The following is a 24,153-nucleotide window of genomic DNA, read 5'->3' on the forward strand; positions in this document are numbered from 1 at the left end:
TTTTTACTTTTTATAGTTTTTTTATTGACTAAACAAACAAGGTGTAACATGTTAATTAGTGAGCTTTAAAAGGTGCTGGTAAGCAGAATTTACATTTGGACAGAGCCATGCTACCTGTTTCCCTCAATTTCGAGTTTATATGCTAAGCTAAGCTAACACACTGTTGGCTATAGCATCATATTTAACAAAAAACACATGGAAAACCATGAGTATGGTAAGTCAACTGTTTAGTCTGCTAGTGTCCTGTCAGTGTTTGAACAGAATAAAGAGAACAGTTAAATAGCTCTACGAAGTAAATTACACGAAAAAAGCTAAAATAAATAAAACATAAGAGGATTCACAGTAAGTTGCGTTGCCTGTTGTAAATTGTTGTGAGTAGGAGCATAAGCTAATGGACACGTGCAGCAGTGAGTCATCCCTCTCTGTTCACAAGAACCCCGCTTTCTGCCAGACCCTGTGTGATGTATGTCTGCAAGTGTGTGTGTGTGTGAGAGAGAGAGAGGGAGAGGGAGGGAGAGGGAGAGAGAGACAGAGAGAGAGAGAGAGAGAGAGACAGAGAGAGAGACAGAGAGAGAGACAGAGAGAGAGACAGAGAGAGAGACAGAGAGAGAGAGAGAGAGAGAGAGAGAGAGAGAGGGAGAGAGAGAGAGAGACACAATGACTGAGTGAGTAAGAAATATGCATGTCGGCAGCACAATTCAGTGTGTATAGAAGGGAGTATAGTTGTGTGTGTGTGAGAGGAACACAGTAGGTTTGTTGAGCAGCTCTCTGCAGGACAAAAGCATCTTTCTGAGATTCACATGCCTATAGCTGATTCTGCAGACTGTGTTAACAGCATAGCTCACATTTCATATATGCTGCACACTCAGGCTTTATTCACACTGTAGCTGAACATGTTCAGATTGAATATTCTTACTGCTGGGATATGTTAAAAACAGCATTAATGTTGCACGTTTATTTCTAAAAGGTCCTGAAACTGTATTTTTTGTCTATTTTTATCCCTTTGTATTTCATTTTATTGTACTTGAATTGGATTTTACTGGAGAACAGCAATTTCTTGTATTTTAGGATTAACTTGCTATCTTCTTGTTTGGATACAAAGCAATGAGAGAACATGTTATTCTTTATTTTAGCTGGCTTGTGAAACCTTAAAATGAATCACTTGTGAGTCCTCATCATAAGTTGTGCACATAAGTTGTGACCAGTTAAACCAAAGAGGGATTTTTTCTTTCTTAGATGGTGTCATTTGAAGGACTTTTGCAGGTCTTAAGAGGTAAAAGTATCAGTATTTCAAAAGAAAACATTTTGCGTAACATTTAAAAAATTTTTTTTCCTAGAATCATCTGATGACCCCTCAGATTTAGTTTGCGAACCCTGGCTCCGATGTTGGGGACCACAGCCTGGTGGCACCAGAAATCTTAACAAAGCTCAAAGTGAAAACGAGGCCAGGACACCTTAAGAAAAGAAATCAGCAGCGTTTAAAATGACTATGAATATTTCACCTGTAAATTTGACAGCAACAGAAGCAACTACAGTGAAATACTAAGAGATTACTTTTTTACTAAATGTTATGTAGCACACAGGCTCAGAACATAACAATGTAGCGTGATAGTTGAGATGTTGTACATTTACATTACATGAAGTTAGACACTGTCTCATACGTCAGACCATGAGACATTATAAAAAAAAGATATTTAACAATTACAGCACTAAATGAAAGACAAATGCAAACATACACAACATGTAACATAATACAAAGAAAGCATACTACACTTTAATATCAATAAATTATAAGCTAAAACAAATTTCTTACCAATGCAGCAGACAGAATAAGTCTAGTTTGGTTTATGATTCAGGTGCTACGGTTATTTAAAATTTAGGCGTGCACTCTGAAACGCCTTCAGGCATCGTTTCATGAGATTCAGTTGGTGTGTGTATCGCTGCCAACTGCTTTCAAAAATAACCAGGTTAGTGTGTGTGTGTGTGTGTGTGTGTGTGTGTGTGTGAGACTTGCATACTAAAAGGAAGCAAGTCAGTGTCGGTATGACGAACTGTTGCTAAGCAGTGGTGGTTGCTAGGGGGTGCAGGGGGGAGGGGAGACAGGTTTGCAGTCAGTGATGGAATCTGAGGGCTTACCTCTGCGTGCGTGTGTGCACGTGTGTGTGTTCCCTTGGATTTGCTTGGTTTAAATATTGATACTGCAGTGAAGGAGGAAAAAAAAATGCAATTTCTACCATATCACAGCAGCAGTTTTGGAGGTGATTTCAATTTCTGCTCACAACAAACACCACCATAAAAAACGAATATAGGAAGGCGTAACTCAATTCAACCTAGAGGCGACGTCTGATGTATAAGACTTCATGGTGAATCTAATTTTAATAAATGACTCATTAAAAAACAGACCAAAGAAATGCTGTCTAGCAGTGTCAGATTCGACAATGGAAGAATGATTATGAGTCATTTATTTTGTCCTCCATTGCAGATTCATCAAGCAAAGCTGCAGAATATCTGGCAGAGGAACACAGAGTGAAACCAGCACACTCCCCGGCTTTCCCCAGGACAATTACTGTATTATACGCAGCAGGGGAAAGCCTCGCAGTTTGCTGGCTTCCCTCTGTGCGTGTTCACGTTTTCCAGCTCTTTCTGCATATTCTAGACAGGCATATTTGGCCTCCACAGTTTTTAGCGCTCATTTCTTTTTCTTTTTTTCCTCCAACTTATCAGCAGGTATATCACTAAACATACTGTGAATCCCTAGCCGGTGTCGCTCCTGTCAGATCCGGTGCGATCCAGTCGGGTGAAGGAGACGGTGGGGGGGTTGGCGGGGCGAGACACAGGCAGCCATTTGTACTCAAGGTCCTGCGAAGGAGGGTCCAAACACCAGTCGTACTGCTTTAACAGGTACATGCACGCTTCCTGACAGCAAAACAAACACAAAAATAACGTTTTCTGAATGTGTGAGTACTTTGGGTACTTTCTGCCTGATGATATTTAGAGTTGAGAGGTGTAAGTGACAATTTACTATTTTTTTACAGCAGTCCAAGACAAAATGTTAAACGAGAAGGCACTTGGCAGAGCAAGAGCCTCCGCCAACGCTGAGTAAGTCTCCAACTTGTAAAGCTTCAGCCTCCATACCACTTTATGTCTGTTTGTATGTTGTTTTCCAGGTTTGAAAATAGCAACGCAACACCTTCAAGCAGCCAAGTTGAAACAGAACATTAGGTCCAAAGGACTTTTGTTGGCGGCAGAAATGACTCAAATCATAAACACTATTTATATCTGCGCTCATTTGAAAAACTAGCAGAGCTCAATAAGAGCTTTTTAACTGTGTACAATTCTCATTTTACGACAAAATGTCACAAAATTGCACTCCTTCCATCTCCAGTCTTTTGTGGAAAAGTTGAAACTACGGTACCACAAGACAGGAAAAACCTAAATGGTCTGTTCTATTTTATTCCACATACTAAGTGCACTCAGAGCTCCACAGCTGGTGATATCATAGCCAGCATTCCCCATTGGCTGACACTCTGCCACAGAACCGACCAATCGAATCCATCTGTCACAGTCGGTTGCCCCGCCTCCCTCCACTTTATGAATGAAGATTTTCCTGATAGAGGGGGAGGAGTAAGATGAATGAACAGTGATGGAGGAAGGGAGGAAAGAAGTGAGGGAACAGAGGAAGGATGATGAGGGTTGGGGGTGGGAGGAAGGAGGAAAGGGGGAAGGATGAAGCAAGGAGGAGATGAGTCACATCTCTGACCTAGATCCCTGCGGTCTACTTTTTACTCTGGTCACGCCCTCCCGTGTGTGTGGTGGTATGTGCAAGTGGTCAGTCTGCTGAGAACCAATCAGACACACTTTAAACAGCCAAATGCTCTGGTGTTTTAGCCACGACGGAGCATGTTAGAGTGAGAGATGAGGTTCGACGTGAGCATCATTAATGCAAAATGAACCTGAACAAGGTGGCGGATGGACTGTATGTTTCTTATTATTTTATTATATTATCACACAGCAGTGTGGCTGAGGGACTGAGAGAACTCCTCAGCTAAAAGAAAGAGCGGGGTTGACCCTGTTGCTATGGATGACATCACCTTTCAGAATTAATTTAGTCTACAGTGATTGGTTGACCGGCCTGCATCAGTGAATGTGAAATAAAATATTCATCAATGCAAAGGAGTGTGAAAAGGAACGAGACTGGATAGATTAGATTTAAATAGATGAGATCAAAAAATGTTAAATGTGAATAATTATAATTTAATGTAATTAAAATAAAATAGAAATAAAATGAAACATTCAATCATATCAAAAAAGTAATTTAGTTAAAAATGTAATTACATTTCATTCATTTAAATTTAAAAAATAATTAAAATAAAAATTTCTGAATCAAATGAAATCACATTCATATCAGAATTCACCACTACACTTCAGCTGTTTTTCTGTGCAAAGAGGGATTATTAACAACATCACAGGTGTTCTCACTTTTGGTTTTATCTCCAAATAAAGTTGGATAATCTGGATAAACTGTTTGTTAACAACCTGTCTGAGCGTCTGACTGATCATGTTTGTTGCCCGCTTGGACCATTGTTGCCCACCATTTTAGTTCCAAGATCAAATCCACCAGATCTTTCTCATATCTACAGTATAACCTGCTGGGTATTGATTACTTAATATGTGCCCACTATTGACTAAAGCATGACCATGAATTGCTATAATAGTGGTACAACATGGGTTAATGAATCTCAACCTCAATTACAGCTTCCCTATATATTTACATATGCAAAGGGAAGATCATTACCCATTGTCCATTTGGAGAGCAATGTTCTGCCTACATTATCCCATTCATGCCACTTGCTTAAGCAATAAAAACAAGCAGCCTCTGGTTATCTAGAATAAGTAATCCAATTCTAAATAATGAGATGTGATTGTCCTGCTGAATGCGGAGAGAGCAGATCATTAAACCGCTTTGGACATTTCACCTGAGCTCCATTCAATCAGGCCCAACATTTACAATGACTCATGAGTGTGTGCGTGTATGTGTGTGTGTAGGATTGAGTCATCCCTCACTGTTGCATTTTGGATAGCTTGCAGTAACACCCTCCATCCATATTATGTTTGTGTGCATGTGTTGCTGTTTTTGCTCTTTAATAATCTGAGAAGAAAAACCTATAAATGCCGTCCTAGTGACTGTAATATACCAGCCAAGGTTAAATAACATGCACACTAAGTGTGTTAGTTAACAGTCTGACTCAACGGATGTGAACTGCTGAGATAAGCCCCTCATTGGCTGACTGGTGCAATCTGCTTCCCTCCCTCTGCTCTCTAGTCTGGTCTTTCTTGCCGTGTTCATTGAGAAACAGCAACGATAAGCAGTTGAACTGGCAATGAATGAAGTCATGAAAAAAAGGCAGTGTAGCCCATTGACTCAAAATACAACAGAACTACATTTTCTTTTGTACAAATCAAGCCGTTGGAGGTGAAAAACCAGAATAACTGGTTGAATCAGGTTAGCATTACAACATAAAATACATGCTCTGTGTCCTACCACCTCCACACTGCAGTACAAGAACAATGATTCTTCCACATGGATCATCAGCTTGTGAGGATGCCGACTTTTTGCCTTAGACGTCCAGCTTTAGCTCTAGCCTTTTAGCAAGATGTCATCTATGTAGCTATCAAGAACATATTTAAGATGTTTTTAAAGGGTTCTTGTTTCAAAAGGAGTCACCTCACCGGAGTTAGCTTAATTAGCTGGCTAGCTGCAGCTGATAAAAACTGCTAGCAAAACCTTCAGTCAGTCAAATTGACAGCCACTGGCTAGAAATGAGAAGTCTGCTTTTATCTACTGCTGTCTGAAATCAGGAAACGCTTCAAAAAACATTTGCTCCTGTTATCATTGTAAACTGCATATGTGCTTTGCGAGAACAGAATGCTTGCAACAGTTACTGAGTCCATTAAGTTTCACTTTGGTGCTTGTAACAAAGAAAATGAAATATTCAATCATTTCATCACAGCTGTTTAACCGACAAGAGGTTTGGCTGTGATTACTGATAATCAGAGGGGATGCTTACGACCCAGTTTAAGAAGTTTCCAGTTAAAGCCTTGGCAATCCACTGACTCACAGTGGTTGTTTTCTAGTTGGTGTTACCCCCCCCCCCCCCCCCCCCAGAGTCAAGGCTCACAACACACAGCTGTTTCTAGAGGGAACATCCTCACAAGGGAAATAAATCTCCCACCTTCCTGTTGTCACACCTGTGACACACCTGTCTTATTCTGGTGCCTTCCATAGGCCTTGTATGCGTGTATGTGTGTGTATGGTGGCTATGGTGAGTGCTGCCGTGGGGACCAGCAGGTGGTTTAAACAAGACAGTCTGTACCTGGGTACTCTGGCTCTCCGTCTGATATCTCTAATAAACACACACACACAGCCAAGTATTTCATCATTCCCATGAGTAGTACTCTCTTCCTAATTTTCACTTCCCTCCGCCAGCGTCCTCTTTGTTGCAATTTCCCATTTTTATCCCTTTGGTGAAAACATTCACAATTATTAATCATTAAAAATACAGTGTGTATTATCTCCCATACTAATAATGGCATCCTTAAATCACACTATTTTTTTTATGTACACAGCTACAGTAAGCAGTATCAGAAGAGTTTAGTTGTACTGGTCTAATTACTGTGGACAAATGGGAACAACCTAAGTGGTACAATTTCTACAAATTTAGACTATATTTTACATCAGCTTTGTTGCACCCTCTCCTCCATCTCTAAAGAGGATAAACACATTGGAAGTAAATTTTCCATCAGTCCAGTAGACTTCCCCCCAAATGTGACCAAGAAGCTCAAAATGAAAAATGCAGAGCTGAGGCTGCTAAACCACAAATGTCTCAACATCTCAGCATTTTAACTTCTTCTTTGTGTCTGTTTCTGTGGCTTAAGAACATTAATTAAATGCAACAGAAAGTCAGAAAGGAAGTGGAAAGGACAATCTTTTACCTCCCTCGTTCAAGAAGAAGACAATGTCTCAGACTAAATGAGAAATGGCACTAATGAGAAAGTGTATTTATGGGTGTTTCTGCATGGCAGTGTTGTGAGCAAAGAAATGGAGTCACCTTAAGGAAGACATCTGTAAGTTTAACTCCAATGCAGCCTCTGGGCCCGCTGCCGAAGGAACACAGGAAGTGCTCCTGGCCTGCATTCCTGCACATACAAAAACATCATTACATGGTTACACACTAACGCAAAATGTGTGCAAAGAAATCAATACTGACAAAGCTTCAAGAGTTAGAGGAACACAAAACTTAAAAAAAATGATTATCTTCAAATCAGAGCTCAATTGTATTGTTCAACAGGACTTGATTTGAATTCCATTCATAGTCGGCCCCTCAGCAGAATAATGACCACTTCATGACTCTGTTTCGTGCTTCTAACAAAACTGTCAAAGAAGGCGCTGTTATCCTCAGGATGACCATCAGATGTGACATCATAGAGAGACGTCTCTCAACCAATGAAAGGACCCGAATAGTGGCCAGTTATACATGAATGCAGATGTGATCAAATCTGGCACTGTGGAGAAGGAGACTGAAACAAAAGCGCTCTGCTTTGGCTGTTCAAATATTTCACTTGTCATCTGGAATACAGTGCAATATTGTCTGGGTCTGTTTGTCTATTCATTTCTTCACTGATTTACTTACATCTTATACTGACTTTTGCTAGCGTCATGGCTCTAGGCAGTGATGGTTTGGTCCAGACTGAAATATCTCAACAACTGTTGGATGTACAGACATTCATGGTTCCCAGAGGATTAATTTTAATAACCTTGGTGATCATTTAACTTTTCATGTGGCGCCACCATCAGGTCAAAATTAAATCTGTCCAATACTTAATGACCAAATGCCAGCAAATGTAATTACATCCCCATCAGCCTCAGCTGTATTTTGTGTTTATTGCTAATTAGCATGCTAACATTTGCTAATTGCCTAAACTAAGATGGTGAAAATGGTAAATATTATACCCAGTCAATATCAAGCACATTGTCACTGAGCTGCTGGCAAAGCTGTATACTCTTAGTCTTGTTTTAAGATTAACATGTTTACATTTTATACTTGATACTTATTTTACATTTTGTGTTTCCTAAAAAATACTAATCTCCTACATTTGTTCATCTAAAGGCTTCATAAACTACTTTTTAAAATTGGTTTTGTGTTTTATGCTGACCTTTAGTAGCAGTCCATCAAGTTCGTGGCACATGTGAAAAGTCAAAATTGCCTAAACTCCGGATAGAATGAAGTCATAAGGTGCACGACAACACAACATGGGCCTGAATCATTGTCACAACTTCACACATGTTGCCTGTCTGACTCTCTCTGCCATACCTGCTGTCACTTTCCAATGCAACTCCTCTAAAAATATACTTAAAATAAAGAGATGCTGGTTGCTTCCAGCCGACAGGTTTGTCAACAGCCTCCTAATGCAGGCCATCTCTCCCCTCTCACCACTAATGCATCCTGTCTTCCTGAAACCTGAGCTCTGATTAAAGGCAAGCAGGAAGCATTAGTGGTGTGTATAGTCTGGGTCCAGTGTGTGTGAGAGGCTTTGTGTGTGTGAGAGTTGGGGACAGACAGAGAAGGTAGAATATTAGTGTTCTCTGCAGCATCTGTCTAATGGTTTAATGTACTATTAGGCCCATCCTGAAACAGTAAGACGTGTAGTGTACAATACAAATCTGTAATACTGAGACACGGAGAGAGGGAAAGTCTTACCAGTCCAGCAAAAGGCTATATCAAATGTGCTGAATGGATGGGAAGTAAATTTAAGAAGTATAATCTATTGTACAGTATAATTAATTTTTCTACTGTTAAGTGTAATGAGAGAGCAGTCTGAAATGCCATGATTGAGCTCTCAGGCCAAGAAGACATTTAATACATCAAATAAAGTATTAGTTTGAAAAGAAGGGCCTCTGAAATAAGAAAAACAGCACTGAAATATTCTATGTCTGGGTTTATGCTGTTGTTTAGTGGTGTATTTCCTTATATCTTCATATTCCAATACATAACTTGCTGAACGTGGATGCATCACATTGACATTTATTTAAGTTTTACCCGTGGAGTTCGATAACAGAAAATGTTTCAGTGATCTAAAACATCAATGGTAAATGGCAGATTTTTTTTATGTCAGGTTTTGGTGTCACTCAGCAGCACAGCTTCAAAACAAGTTGTTTTGAACACTTATCAATGTTCAAAACAAGGTCTGATGTTGTGCCCATTGATGGATTTTGCCCCCAGTTAGCGAAACAGTTGGCCAATCAGAGCTTAGTAGGCAGCTAGCCAGCTACCTAGCTACATTCATGAAAAAAAAGAAAAACTGAAAAGGGGGTGAAAGTGCGGATGAGATCAACGCAGCTGTTTAAGTTGTTGTAAGTCAACTTGCTGAAGTAACAACTCATACATAAAAGATATTTTTGCCAATTAGTTCATGCGTTTTCGCACAAATTGAGCATTTTAAAAACAGTTTTTCATTTTACCAGAAAACCTTTTTCTCTCCAGCCGTGGGTTTTAATACAACCAGTAATGCAGTAATTTTAAGACTTCCACAAATTCCTAGATTTACACATAATTTCTGAGGAACCTTGTAATTTGAAATTATAAAGGATAAAATAGAGAGTCATCAGCTAGTAGTCTTCCAATAATTAATTCCAAATGCTAAACTATTACTAGTGCACAGCAGGTCAGGAAACATGCAACACTTCCAGTTATAAATGAATAATGAAGACATGTTTACAAGGGTTTAAATGGAGCAGCTCTTTCAAGGAAATCAATTCTAAAATCAACAAACTAATTGAACTAACTAAAATAACTTGCACTGTACCAAATTACATTCTTGTTTCCAGGAAACCATCAGGAAATCATAGGGAATAACTGATAAAATAAAGTTACCAAAACATTCAATCTGCTATCAAGACTTTAGTGTGAATGAATTGAACAAGTCCATTAACACACAGACCATGACAAACAGACCTGAAGTTATCTTCAGGGACTTCTGTTGACTAATATGATTTCTCAACAGTGGTTGATGTGTTGAAATAGGGAATATAATACTGATCTCGAAGCTGCATTCTAATCTGCAATTTAACACTTCAAATGAAAACAGACGCATGTCAGTATTTCTTGTAGACAAGCAGGAAACTCCCTGTTCTCAGATTTATCTAAAACTAGCAACATAACCCGCTGCAGTAGTGTGGATTTTTATCTGTGTTTGGTAGCATTTCCGATTCATTTATCTACGGCCGGAGCCTGCGTGGGCTGATAGGATGTTAACTTGCCAGCTCTGCTATTTGTTTCCAACTGGAAAAGCACACACACACACACATACACGCACACACAGGCTATACAGTATGTACAAGGACACACACAGCGGACAATATACGCAACTATCGCACACACACACACACACACACATAAACAGACAATGTGGTTAAACTGTCATTATTGTAGGTGGGCTTGTTATGTAACACGACTGCAGTCATTACATTAAACAGCCAGGTGGCAAGGAAAGGAGCCAGGCAACTATCAAGGCAGACAGGAAAATAGTCTCCAGGAAGAATGACAGATGGAGAAGCAGAGAAAGAAGCAGGTAGGAGGAAAGAGAAACAGAGCGGAAGATAAATGGAGGGCTCGAAGAGTAGATACAGCAAACACACACACACACACACACACACACACACACACACATCGACAGATAGCTCATTTATTCATCCTGGGGATAATTCACTAGTTTGAACAGCAGTTAACACACATAACTAATACACATATATAGATAAATCCAAACATCGAATCTCCTGCAGCTACAATTGTCTCTCAGCAGAAAGCCAATTGGTTCCTACTGAAGAAGTAAATCTTTAGAATCGTGTCACAAGCACAGTATATAGTTTCATCTTAAAAAAAGGCTAAATAATTTCCTAAAACAGCTGGGCACTGTAGTTTTCAGTAAAAGATACTCCAACAGAAGTAAATAGTGCATTTTTTGGTCACTAAGCCACTATGAAGCATGTCTCAGTGCATGAGAGCTACTGCGTGGCATGATGAATAAGATATATCAGGGTTAGCTAGTCAGACAATACTTATCAGTAGGAGCAATTAATTGTTAGTTTTAGTCTTCATTGGGATTTGTTGACTGTAAGAAAAATATTAACAGATTACCAGACTTATCCTTTAAGGCTCAGAATCCATGTATACATTAGACGCATACATTTCATACTTTATCTTTCTTTGTCTATTTTCAGAATATGTTTGCTAGATTTTACATCATATTGTCTCAAGGAAAATCTCCTCTGACTCATTCCTTAACCCCATCCCATCCTGCAGTGGATGTACACACACACACACACAAAGTGCACAGGGAATCCCCATTGGTAAAAACGGGTGTGACGGGTAGCCAGTTACCATGGCAGCAGCTACCTGTCTATTCATTCATAGAATAGTGTTCTGTTGCTTTTACGCACTTTTCAGTCAATTTTAAATGGCAGCCAGTACTAAGTTAAAATTGTGTTGTGTATAAGTAGACCATCAAAAACATGCAACTATTTAATTTAATTTAATTATGTAATTATTTTTACTTTGTTAATAACAATCTAATTTGATCTCCTTTTGGCATTGTAGTGTTTCCTTGAAGTGAATTAATGGTTTGACCATTGAGATTTCTTTGAATGAGGTAAGAGAATATAGTTTTAACCTTGATAAATCCACAAGGTTGCCCAGTGGATGTTTCTGCTGTCGCAAAAATAAAATAATATATAGGTATGCACATCTAAATCCTCCCATCAAGACAAAATATACTGAGACACTGAGAGTTTGTCTATGAAAATGAATAATGTCTTGACCTTGAAAAATGTTCCTCGTCACCAAGCAGTGCAAGATGATCAGAGACTGCTTTATGATCATGTTTGCAGCAGCAAACAAAAAAGGACAGAAAAAGGGGGTAATCCGTCCGGTAAAATTGCTTAAACTGATGCAGTTAAACGTGTGTGTGCTTGAGTGTCTATTTTATTTATCTTCACTGATTCAAACTGTCCGTTCCATTAAAAAGGGGTTTCATTATGGTGGTTATATTTAACTGATAGAGGGAAGCCCCAAACTAAAAGAGGACATTTTAGAGGAATCACCCTCTTTTTGTTCTGACACACACACACACACACACACACACACACACACACACACACACACACACACACACACACACACACAAAGCAGGATAGGATCTTCTCTGACTCATTTTTCTGAATCCCATCCCACTCCACAGGGCATTTCTCCCCCACCCTGCACACACACGCACACACACGCACACACACACACACACACACACACACACACACACACACACAGAGGGAATCCCGATTGGTAAAGACGGTGTCAGGTGACCGGTTTCCATGGCAGCAGCTACCTACATACATACATTCATAGATTTTTTTCCCTGCTCTGCTCTGCCTGACTGAATGAAGAAGCATGAATGAGAATAAACAGGTGAATGGAGGAAGTGGATGAATAGAAAAACAGTTGACAGAGAGAGTGAATTAGTGAAGGAGGAAGATCAGGTTTCATTTTACCAGAACAGGTAGCAGACAGAGAGGGGGGGGTGCCGACCGACGGATGGCGACCCACAGCACTTCTTCAACAGTTTCTTTGTGGATCTCTTTTGCGTTCAGAAGCCAAAAAGTCTGTTTTTTTTGTCTCTGTCTGTGCTGGACAGTATACGTGAAAGTGATCAGGTTAGATTTGTGTCCTCAGGCGTTGTTAATCTGTCTGCATCGGTTGCTATGGTAACAATGTAGGAGTATGTATGTGCGGTGCTAAGCAGCGTGATTTTCCAAAACAGAATCATATAGTAAGCTGCAGTCTAGACCCCCAGACAAAGTTGATTACTAATCTGCAGTGTATGGAAGGATTAATAAGACAAAATATATCTATTTTTTTAGTAATAGTTAGTAATAGTTAATAGCTTTATTTATTTATTTAGAGAAAAGCACAAGAGAACATATTTATTTAGAGAAAGCACAACTCTGCAAAAGGATCTCATGATTAGGTCTGTTTCAGCACAGCTGGATCAGACTGCACCAGCTACTCGTGAATCCATCACTAGATCTGAGTGTGAAGTACTTCCTTAGTTCTTGGTAACTACTAGCAAGTCAAAACCAATCAACAGCATAAACAGGAAGTCAGTGTAGCATCACAAGCTTTAGCATAATTTATACCAAGCAGTCTAAACGGCTCTTACTATATTAGCAAGCTAACGTTGGCTTTGTCATCAGTTACACCTGGCAGTTAGAAGGAGTGAAGATTTAGTCTCTATGTAAGAACTAATGTCTGTGCAACCTGTTTTAATTTAGTGAACAGTTTAAATCTCCACTTAATAACACTTGTTACTAAAGCAGTATTACTGTTGCTACGGTTACTTGCAGTTTAATACATACTTTTGACTCCTGCAAGTCAATTCAAAAAGAAGTACCCTATTTTCTGTGGCGATGGTATAACTGTGGTTCACGGCTACCACTCTTAGCTGTTCAAAGGTTCTCCTTCCGGGTGGAATATTGTTAATGTTAATTCAGGTTTCAATTTAAGTAGCACACTGCACCACGTACATTTTGTGGTTATTCTTCCTGTCTAATGTTGGAAAATGCTGTAGGTCTAGACTGTCACCTTCTCCTGTGGTGAAAACTGCATTTCAAACCACCATTGAATGTGTATTGTTGTGTACTGTATTGTCATCCATCCCTATGCATCAATATAAATTAATCCATCATCCATTTGTTCATCCTTCTCTGTGTTTTCTCTTCTCTCCAGCTTAATTCCTTTTCTTTTTAAATGTTATCCAGTCTTTAAAAAAACACTATGCACTATAATGGATATTGATTAAAAAAAATGCTATATTTGTCTTCTTTTTTTCTTTCTGGTTTTTATGAAAATGGCTTTTGTGACGCATTTCCTGGACCCTTAATGTGTCAGGCCACTGAAAGCTTCCTCCCACTTACTCCTTCTAATGGTCAGTGTGTTTGTGTGTGTGTGTGTGTGAGATACCACAGTTAGCCGGAGTGAAAGGTAGGGTGTGGGAACAGAGCTGCACACACTGCACTAGATGTGTAGGTGAACACAACAGCGTCAATAGTAAGAAGCAAAACTTTTTCCAGTTTTGAGACAAAGTTGAACGACTTACTCAAAAATCATTATTTCCTGAATTTCATTCTGGTGTATTTTCTGTTCCTGAAGGTGTTGAAATTCGTCTCTCTGCCTCTTCTTTAATATTTGTTTCTTGTTTTGTGATGATTATCTATGTAAAATGGCAGCTCTAGACAGAAGCAATTCGTCATTTTAAAAGGACTGAAACCAAAACCTGAAGTCACCAGTGATGAGTTGAAATTGCGGCAAAGTTTTTGACTTGCTGTGACTCCATGAATGACCAAAAAAACATGACATGTTAGCAAGCCAGGAAAATGCAAGTGCTAGTCAGCCACAACGGCTCTCAGTGCTTCTTTCTTTTCTTTGTACTGTGTCGTTTAGCATTGTACAGCTACGATAGCTTCCTCCATTTAGGACTCTCTGGCTTTCCATCAAAGGTCAGCACTGTCAAGACAGCCTGCTATTGGTAAAGGTGCAAATTTGCGTGTCGAATTCCACCAAAGTTGGACAAAAGTGCACAAAAAATGTGCACATATTTACTTCCCCTCCACAAGCAAATCGACTGAAAGTGACGATTTCATTGAAATGAATTGATTTCACTGAAATGAATTGATTTCACCATGAAATTTCACAATTTAAAGTGCCTTTTTGGCCATGGTGCACTGAACACGCAAATCCAGCATACAGCAAACATCAATTTCAGACGGCTATAAAAAGGAGAAGGAAACGATGACTACCTAAAACCCAGTTGAGTTGGGTTGTGGTAACACAACAGACAGACAAAACAAACAAAACAAAACAGAGAGACAAGTTTTTTTTTTCATGGGTCAGAGGGTTCACTGGCTGTTAGAAATGGAGTTTATATGCAAAGCATTGCCATGTGTGGGGACACAGCCTCAGCATGAATACATGAACAAAACCACACATACAAACCCACATTATACTGTACACATAAATACACCTTGTTTTCCTAATTCCTTTTGAATTTCTCCCCACTTTTTTCTTCCTTTTCATATACTTTTCATATATATTTTCATTCGAGAATACAACTTGTGTATGTTCTGCTTCTTATTCATTTTCTGAACCTCTTTACTATAAGAGGGAAGCACACAGTACACTTAAGTATATTTCTGCAACAACATCTAAACTGAATAAAGATCCTCACCTTCCGCTCCATCTCTCCGGCAGGAAGCTGTCCGGCTGCTGGAACACCTCCGGGTCGCGGTGGACAGAGTGGCTAATATAGATCACACCATAACCCTTTGGGACATGAAACCCTGCGAGGTTGGAGTCCTACACACACAAACACACAGAAAGAGACATCACAAACATTTAGTTGACATTCACTTTCTCTTTCTCTGCGTTTCTTTAATATTGGATATCTGGATTGTAAAGTCAGAGAAAGTCCTAGTCATGATCATTTTTGTGATAATCTCCATCAATGTTATGCAACTTTCATTTTTTCATGCATGTCACCCTGTCCCAAATATGTTCTTTGGGGCTTTGAAGCATCAATTTAAATGATGACTGAATATGCAATTAATAAATAACAATAATAAATCAATTTTCAAACTGGAAAATCATGCAAATGCTAAAATCCTGCTTCACATTTACAACATCAAACACCTATCTGCAAACTGTTGATCAGGAGGTTCAGGATTTTAAAGCAGATTTGTGAGCAGTGTCATTGCACACAACTGGGAACAGTGAAATACGCAACTTTGAGAACATGCTATTAATAACCCCTTTGAACCAAAATGAATGGGAGACTTATTCAACCCTGATGTTTGGCTCAAATGAAAATTGCGATTCCATTTTGAACAAAATTTCCTGAGTTGGTTTTTCACTAAGCTCTGGTGAAAGGAGCCACCTTGGGGCAAAAAGACCACTTATCCAATTGTTGCCCTTTTAATTCATCTTTTCACTACATCCATTACTCGCTGCACTAATGGGCTGCCAGAGAGCATGATCACTGTTTCTCTTTCCTCCACCCTCTTTGTCATTTTTCTCTCTGCCTCTCTCTGCTGGAGAGGAAAATCTTTTACAAATCTCTTTCTTCCTCACTGAGAGATGTCTCTGCCCTCGCTGAGTTAATTCTCTCTCTCTCACACACACACACACACCAACACATTCAAGTTGCTCAAACCATTGCATATCTTAGTTCCACCTGGATGGAGCTTCTACTTTTTCCACCTGATCGTGAATACTAATAATCTCTCTCTTTCTGACACCCCCACCTGCACACGTAAACATCTCATCAACTCTTTTCACTTCAGATGCAGCACTTCCCCCTTGCTTATTTTTATTAGCAACTTTTCCCTCTTCCTGGTTGTGTTCCTCGTTAATTATCAAATATTAAAACATCACAGAAGTGTCATGATTTGATACATTTCTTCAATAAAGCAAAAGAAAGGACTGCATGAGATAGTGCCATACATTTCTACATTGAACTCATCATAACATTCAACTTAAAGAGTATATTATATGCGACTTCAGAATGAAACATAGGAGTTTAGTACTCATTTTGATGTAGTTACAGTCAGGATGCCAGTGGATATATGTCACTAATTAAGTACTTGAGTATATTTTAACACAAATAATTTGGTCTGCTTGAGTCAGAAAACATATTTTATTATCCTCTGCATTTTGTTTCTTTGTTTCATGACCTTTGTGGATTTTATGGCTTCAAATGAAACAAATCTATTCTTTGAATTCTTTTCTGAAGTTCTCCCACACGTCATGACCCCGTGTCCCACTGAGGCTAACAGCAATCGAAGTCTGCTGGTGCGTTTCCTAGAAGTGACGAATGACTTTCCACTCGGCTTCACAGTGTCACCAGAACACATCACTCCCACCGCTAACCCCCCCCCCCCCCCCCAAACTCCCTTCCTTCCTTCCTTCCGGGGGAGCGGAGCCGATCAATCGCAGAGACGGATCAATGCCTCTGATTGGGCTGTTGCATAAGGCTGGTTGATGAGGTCACAGTGATCAGTTGGTGTACGAGGAGGCGGAGACGCTGTTACCGCCCCGCCCGCGGAGTAAGCAGCCAATCGAGAGTTGGGACTTCGAGTAAATGCGGGATTCTATTGGCTGACAGTGCTGATGTCAAACCGGCAATCTTTTTAATGAATGACAATCGATGTTGTAACAAATACGGTTGACCTACAGGATATAAGATGATTATGTGAATGGAACACAGATTTACACAACAATAAAGGTTATAGACTATTTAACAAACCTGCCTAGATAACAAGTCACCAGTAAATGGAGCATGTGGAAATGATGCCTGCAAGGGGTGTACGATATAACATGTAATAAAACAGTCCTGCTGTAAATACCGGTTCAATGAATGTCAGTTGAATGCCTCTGTAACTGGTCTAATGACATTTCATGTGTCATGTTGCCGTTAGTAATAGGACTCACTAGCTGTCTTTGTCTTACTGGAGTTCTGTCTCACCTGCAACACTGCTCAAAGTCTCAAAAACAAAGACTTTGTTACAGGACACCCACCAACAGTAGCTGTAAGACACTTGATGCAAAATGACCATCAACACAAACTGAACATTACAGGATTGACCAAACTGGTATTTAGTGCAGGGCTAATATAATGCACTGTAAGGTGTCTGTGACTCTTAGTACTGTACAGTGCACACCAGAGAGAGGACCATCTACAGTGATATGTCGCCATCTAGAGGAGAGAAGTGGTAGAGGATAGGAAAAACAAAATCCTGGTCTGTTATCTCTAAATAACCCTGAGCTAAAGAAAATACTTTTTGTCATATTTCTTTCTGTAAAATGTTTTCCATACACCTAACATGCTATAATAGATAGGTTGTACTATAGTTTGCTCTTGTCTTGCTCTTATTTTTGCTCTTTATGTCGCTTAAAATGTTAATAATCCTGGGACTGGTAGCTTATTCTACTTTTGCACTGACTGTTACGATGTTCTACTATGTGCCAGAAATGTGAAGCATGAAATGCTTGGAGTCCTATTTCATTTGGCCCTCTACACAACAGCTCAGTGTTTTCTATTAGCTGGAAACACTTTTTCAAACTTTTTAAAACCCTGATCTTCTGTTAAAACAACTCAGCATCACATATATAATGTCTGACTTTTTCAGATTAGATTACTCTCTGGACATTTTTGTCAGAAACCAGTTCATATTTGTCCATATTGGAGACCTTTAGAAAGGACCCTGTGACGCTGACTGATCTCTCAAAATCAGAACACAGGACGAGAAACACGGAATACTCACTCAGGATTCAAACCAGTCCCCAGGTGAACAGTCCTACCTGATCAGCTATTCTGCGTCCACCGATGAAAGGAGGCCAAAGTCTCTGAACCTCCAGCAGAACTCTGTGCAGGTAATCAGGGTCTTCCATCGCTCGCTGGCGTGTCTTCTCATGGACATGTAGAAAGATTTTGGTTTGCTTATTTCATCAAAGCAGTAAGAACTGGGCAGGAAATGTTATAGTACATAGTTATAGTTATTACAGACGCCTCATTGTTGCTCAGGAAGAAAAGAAACACAATGTATAGCGCTGCTGTATTAACCCACATTTACATCACAGGGTTTTCTGCAGGATAAGTGTTGATTGATTGAGTTGTTGAATGTTACTTACAACCCAAAGAGCCACAAGCGAGCAGTGTTTGTGTACCTGTTTGTTTCCACCGAGTGCCAGTGTGAAGGAGGTGAGCAGCGACGCCAGAGCTTTGGGGATCAGAGCTGAGATGAACAGCAGGAGGTGCTGGGAGGCAGAGCTGGAGTCGGGCAGTGGCAAAGAAGCAAGAGAGCCGACAAAACTACAGAGAGCCGACGACGCGGAGAGAGAGAGAGAGCACCATCGAGATTAGGCTGCCAAGTTCAACAGATCATTAATAATTAACAGCATGGTTACTATAAACAACAAATCAGCACATAACCAGAGATCAACAGCCTCTATCATGATTTTCAGTGGGTAATGCTGCTGCATTCCAAAGGTATGTCTCAAAGGTATCTGGCCTGACCAACAGGGGTTGAGAGAGTAGCAAGTGTCGCATCATGACGTTGTGATAACCGCATTTATGCTATGCTCCCACATACCGTTACATGCCTCTACTAAATAATTATAGATTTGGAAAAAGGTAGTTGACGGAGACACATTTTATTTTGAAGAACTTCCAGAAATGTACTTAAAACTTAATGGAGACATAACTAGTGGCAATCTTCAGCAAGCAGAAACGAGAGGGAGAAGCTGAAGAGCCCAGATGTGCTCCCGCTTCGAACAACAGAGCAAGTTAGAAAGAAAAAAGGGCGGATGCAAGAGACTGAGGGGGGAGGAAGAGAAAGAGTGGGGTGGTTCCTTCTGTCTATGCTAGGAACTGTGTGTGTGTGTGTGTGTGAGTGTGAGTGTGTGTGTATGTGTGTGTGTGTGTGTGTGTGTGTGTGTGTGTGTGTGTCTGCCTATGATGACACAGAAAAAGACAGAGAGACACACAGGAACAGAGAGACATACTCATCCTCACCCCTGTGTGTCATTCTCCAGTTTGTCTTTGATGATGTCCATCAGTTTGTCTCTGGCATCCAGAGCGGTGGAGAAACCCGACGACCACAGAGGAACCTTCACGTTCACCGGAGCAGAGATCAGACCTGGAGGTGTTGAAACATGCAAAGATGGTCACAACCACTCAAAAGGTAGTATTCATTCACTTGAAGTGAAAGAGGAAGTGGGAGATTTTGCAATACTGTATTGCAGAACAACAAAAGTGACTTACTTAGAGAGTGTCTTACAATATACACATTTACATGTTTTTGGAGCAGTTCATTTGAACTGAAAGGAGTGTGTGTTTTTACCATATGTGTGTGTTCCTACCGTGCCAATGCTGGGTGCAAAGCTGCACGATCTCCTGGTAAAGTTCAGGCTGCTCCTCCGCTCGTACGTTCAGGAAAAGGCCCAACACCAACTCTGTCCCCAGACGCTTAAAGGCAGAGTACACACACTCTGGCTGGCCACTACACACACACAGGTCACACATTGATTAGCTGCATACATTACCTTTGCTGTCCCATAACAATTAGTCTGTAATGTAAATATGAAGAGACCTGAATTGAATGCTATCAACAATCCCACAATGGGCTGAAAATATAAAAACATACATCATGAAGCTGTATGAACATATAACTGTTGTGTGGCTGCTGTAACTTTTCTTCATTGTGTACGCACTCAGTGAAACACATCCTCTCCAACCTTGCTTTTGTGTCACTACTTGTAATTGTTTTTCCAAATGTCTTTTATATTTAGTTGTATTGCTTGTGAAACAACTTGTAATCCTGCTTTGTAAGAAAGAAGAAATGTAAATAGTTTGAGTGTTGCAGTTTTATGTGAAGTGTTACCTGAGTGAGAGGTCCTTGAGACAGCGCTCACATACACTGTGGAGAGAAAGAGGCAGACAAACACACACACACACTTTAGGCTCAAGATGAAGTAATTCAAAAAATCCACAACAACAAAATATAATATGAATGAATGCGGGGAAACTATTGTGATAACATCACTTTGCCCACCTGGTGATATAATCACTCGATGATTCCAAACAACTTCCTGTGAACAGGCTGGTGAGAGACAGACGCAGGAGACACGCCTCCTCACCTAAAACACACAAATACAAGTTAGTCCCGTTTATATTTGCAGAGCTGACTTTAAGCACATTTACAGTTAATATCTTGTATTACACAAGCGTAGGGTTCATACTGTAGCAATCACCGGTGGCTGCAAGTGTTAGCGTTGTTTACTTTAATATATTTGTTGTTATGGATATCTTTTGTTTCTGTGGGTGCGTGTGTTTACCGTTAGTGGTGACGACAGTGTCACCATACACGTTGGTCATCAGGTCAGTCGGATCCTTCAGAAACAAGTTGGACTTCTCTGAAACACACAACGTAAACTTTATTACAAACCACACACATATATATATATATATATACATACTGTTCACACACACTCCGTACACAATCAAACACACAATGTCCATCGTCTGGGTTTGATTCAGTCTGCAGGGATGTGGGTGCTAAAAACAAAGCAGGCTAGCAGGAGGGAAAGAGATACTGATGATGCTTCGCTGGAGGTGTAACAAGTTATCCAGTTACAACGTAACAAAATACCACGATTCAATAGTGAAAATAAATCCTCTTATCAAATCCACAGGGTAAACAACACATCACTACAAAATGACACAGGGAAACTATGAAATCAGGGTTGGAAATATTTGTATCTATCAGTGTATGTTCAAGACTCCCGCAGTATATTCCGAAGTCTATTTCCCCCATGTGACATCTGCTAGAAAAATAAAAAGTATTTAAAGTCTAGTTCATTGTCTGAATGCTTTTTCATATCTCAATATAGTGTTGACCATTTCTTTAATTTGGGTATTTCATCAAGCTATATGTGCAGAATTCTTACATGAGATTGTCTTTTTTGGCATATTCTGTTAAATGAAACATGTTTATATTCCTCAGACTATGGTACAGGTAAGCAAATAACGTTTTGGTTTCGGTACCGAAAGTCAGGTATAGTATTAGCACCGATATCTAAAACTTCATCCTTCTTTAAAGGCTGTGTCCAGTGACAATCAGTATAATACTACTTATAATAAGTTACATTGTACTTTAAAGGTGAGTTTATAGCAACTTTATTGACATTGAATCTCTTATTTCCCCCTTATATTCCTAGACGCTTTTCTACAGCCTCTATTATATTACAACTTCTGTTGACTTCACAATTAGGAAAATAATTAATATATCATACAGTTATTATATTCCAAAAGTGTTAATAGTGCAACTGTTGGTGTTTCAAGGGGTAGCAGATTATAATTAGACTATAATAAAACTTCATCTCAGTAACATCCTCCCTTCCCCCTCTCCAGCAACATCACGAGTCTTTCCCATGACTGATCATACTAATCCCGGGGTGGTTTTTTTACTCCATACAGAGGAAAATTTGCTTTTGTTCCTTTGCCTGAGAGCAAAATCTGACTCATTACCCTGATGCAAAGTAGACAAGGTCACTATGAGATCACTAGAAACTACAGATAGGCCTACACTTATTCCACTGTAAAAATATACCTGTGTATTGACATACATGATTAAAACAAAAGTATCACATCTAATAAAGTCACCAATAATTCAATTAACCACCACAGACTATTACATTTGTCACCACAAGAATATTAATGACCTTGTGTGGGTTTTTTTCCTCACTGGGAATAAAACATGGCCTTTGAGCTGAACTGTGAGATGCTGGTGCTCACCTGTGCACATACACACTAATACACACACACACACACACACACACACACAACATACCACACAGCAGCTCTCTCGTGCCCTGCACGGAGCAGATGAATGCGGTCGGTCTGTTCAGCAGGCGGCACTGAAACACTCTGCTCCGGTGTTTCTCGATCCTCTGCCGGCAAAAGCTCACCGGGTCCCGGTAAAACTCCAGCGACTTGTCCCCGAGCACCGACACACCTGCATTTCCTGGTAGTTTAGACATTCAGGGCCGAGGCTGGAGACGCAATTTCGCCGGGTTTTTTTTTTTTAAGTTGAAGGGGGATTCAATCAATCGATGTGACTCTAAACTTTATTAAGACTCGATCCAGGTTCAGAATAAATCCTGCTTTCACCGCCTGTTAATTCGTTTAATCCGCGTGGCTCTGCAGGAGCGACCTGTGTCAAATTACTGCTATCTCACTGCTGCCACTGTGTTCTCTGAGGGGAACACAGAGAGTGACGCGTTCAGGTGCTGCCCGTAATTTAGGTCTACGTCTGTTCTGTCTTCGCAAATGCAGTGTTACGTATGCCGCTACGTCTGGTACTGCACTACAACAGCTATAAGCCACTGGCACTACCATGGCTGGATCGCCTCTTTAATGGGCACCGATGTGTTCTGGTTTATCTTAAAGGTGCAGAAGGATTTTAAAATTGATCAATAGATTTTATTATTTAAGATGCTTTAAAAGGCTGCATAAGTAAGAATTGGGAATTACATGAATTTGAGTGTTAATTATATTTAAAGAGTATCTTCCCCAACACTTGCACCTGTTAGCAGAACTACAACTACAATACTGCTGCGACTATTACTGCTACTGCTGTTGCCAACACTGCTCTTATTGTAACTGTACTGCTGCCAAGGCTCCTGGCAGTGCTACGCCTAACTGTGCTGCTGCTACTACCTCTATTACTGCTGCTGGTCCAAAACAGATGACAGATGGTAATACTGAAGCCTTGAAATGCAAACACAAAAAAGGAAACAAATAAATAAAATGTTTTTTTGTCCTTTGAGCGAGTCTCATTTCCTTCTTTTCATCTAATTCTAATGACTCAGCAACATTAGGAAAGAGTCTGAATTAGGACAGTATATTGTGCCCTTACACTGGCTGTGCCATGTTGGGATGAGGGCGGACAAAGAAAAGTCTTGCAGCTGGTCTGGATGCTTTGGGCACTGCTGTCTCTGGACAGGCAGCTTCAGAGGCACAGCTGATGGGGTCTTTGCCTGGGCTCCTGTGCTCTGTGGCAGGTGATAAACATGCTGAATGCCAGCTGGTTGAGGGGCAACAGCCGAATGCAAGATCCTGCCTCTTGACCTGTTATACCACTGCATAGGTGTAGTTTAGTTCTCAGGACACTTATCCTGCAGAGCCCAACAAAAAAAACCCTGGCAGAGGAACATAGGACATAGTTCTTCAGGCTCTAATAATTTGCTCATTTCAATATTTAATATATAGTAATATAATATTAATATTTGCAGTACACAGAAGCTCATGACAATAATTAACATCTACAGCAATCTAGTAATAAGTCATGGCTAATGGGCATTTAAAATCTGAAAAAAAAGTTTAGATGAAACAATGGCAACCATTACAAAGATACATTTTATTTGACAATTTTGATATTGAACAAACATTTAAATAATTGAATAAAGAACTAATAAATTACCAATAACAAATTTG

The 24,153-nt window shown here is 39.9% G+C and overlaps 1 protein-coding gene across 1 annotated transcript; it reads right to left on the reverse strand.

Annotated features, from left to right (window-relative positions):
• Nucleotides 1-2,465: 2,465 nt before the first annotated feature.
• Nucleotides 2,466-22,879, reverse strand: LOC139301730 (putative cytochrome P450 120). Its single transcript, XM_070925196.1, has 11 exons — nt 22,508-22,879; nt 20,994-21,071; nt 20,711-20,795; nt 20,540-20,575; nt 20,019-20,158; nt 19,672-19,795; nt 18,825-18,969; nt 18,459-18,563; nt 15,331-15,458; nt 7,110-7,197; nt 2,466-2,916 (listed from the first exon to the last, which is right to left on the reverse strand). Exons 1-11 carry the CDS (start codon nt 22,695-22,697, stop codon nt 2,755-2,757), a joined length of 1,281 nt encoding a protein of 426 aa, XP_070781297.1. The 5' UTR covers nt 22,698-22,879; the 3' UTR covers nt 2,466-2,754.
• Nucleotides 22,880-24,153: the final 1,274 nt, after the last annotated feature.

This window comes from Enoplosus armatus, chromosome 18, assembly GCF_043641665.1.
Source record: "Enoplosus armatus isolate fEnoArm2 chromosome 18, fEnoArm2.hap1, whole genome shotgun sequence".
NCBI lineage: Eukaryota > Metazoa > Chordata > Actinopteri > Centrarchiformes > Enoplosidae > Enoplosus > Enoplosus armatus.

Bases quoted from the DNA above. Each gene is read 5' to 3' on its own strand.
- LOC139301730 (XM_070925196.1), bottom strand. From the start codon at position 22,697: ATGTCTAAACTACCAGGAAATGCAGGTGTGTCGGTGCTCGGGGACAAG. The intron at 21,072-22,507 runs GTATGTTGTGTG...TGTGTGTTTCAG, and splicing joins CACGAGAGAGCTGCTGTGTG to AGAAGTCCAACTTGTTTCTG. The intron at 20,796-20,993 runs GTAAACACACGC...TGTGTGTTTTAG, and splicing joins CACTGTCGTCACCACTAACG to GTGAGGAGGCGTGTCTCCTG.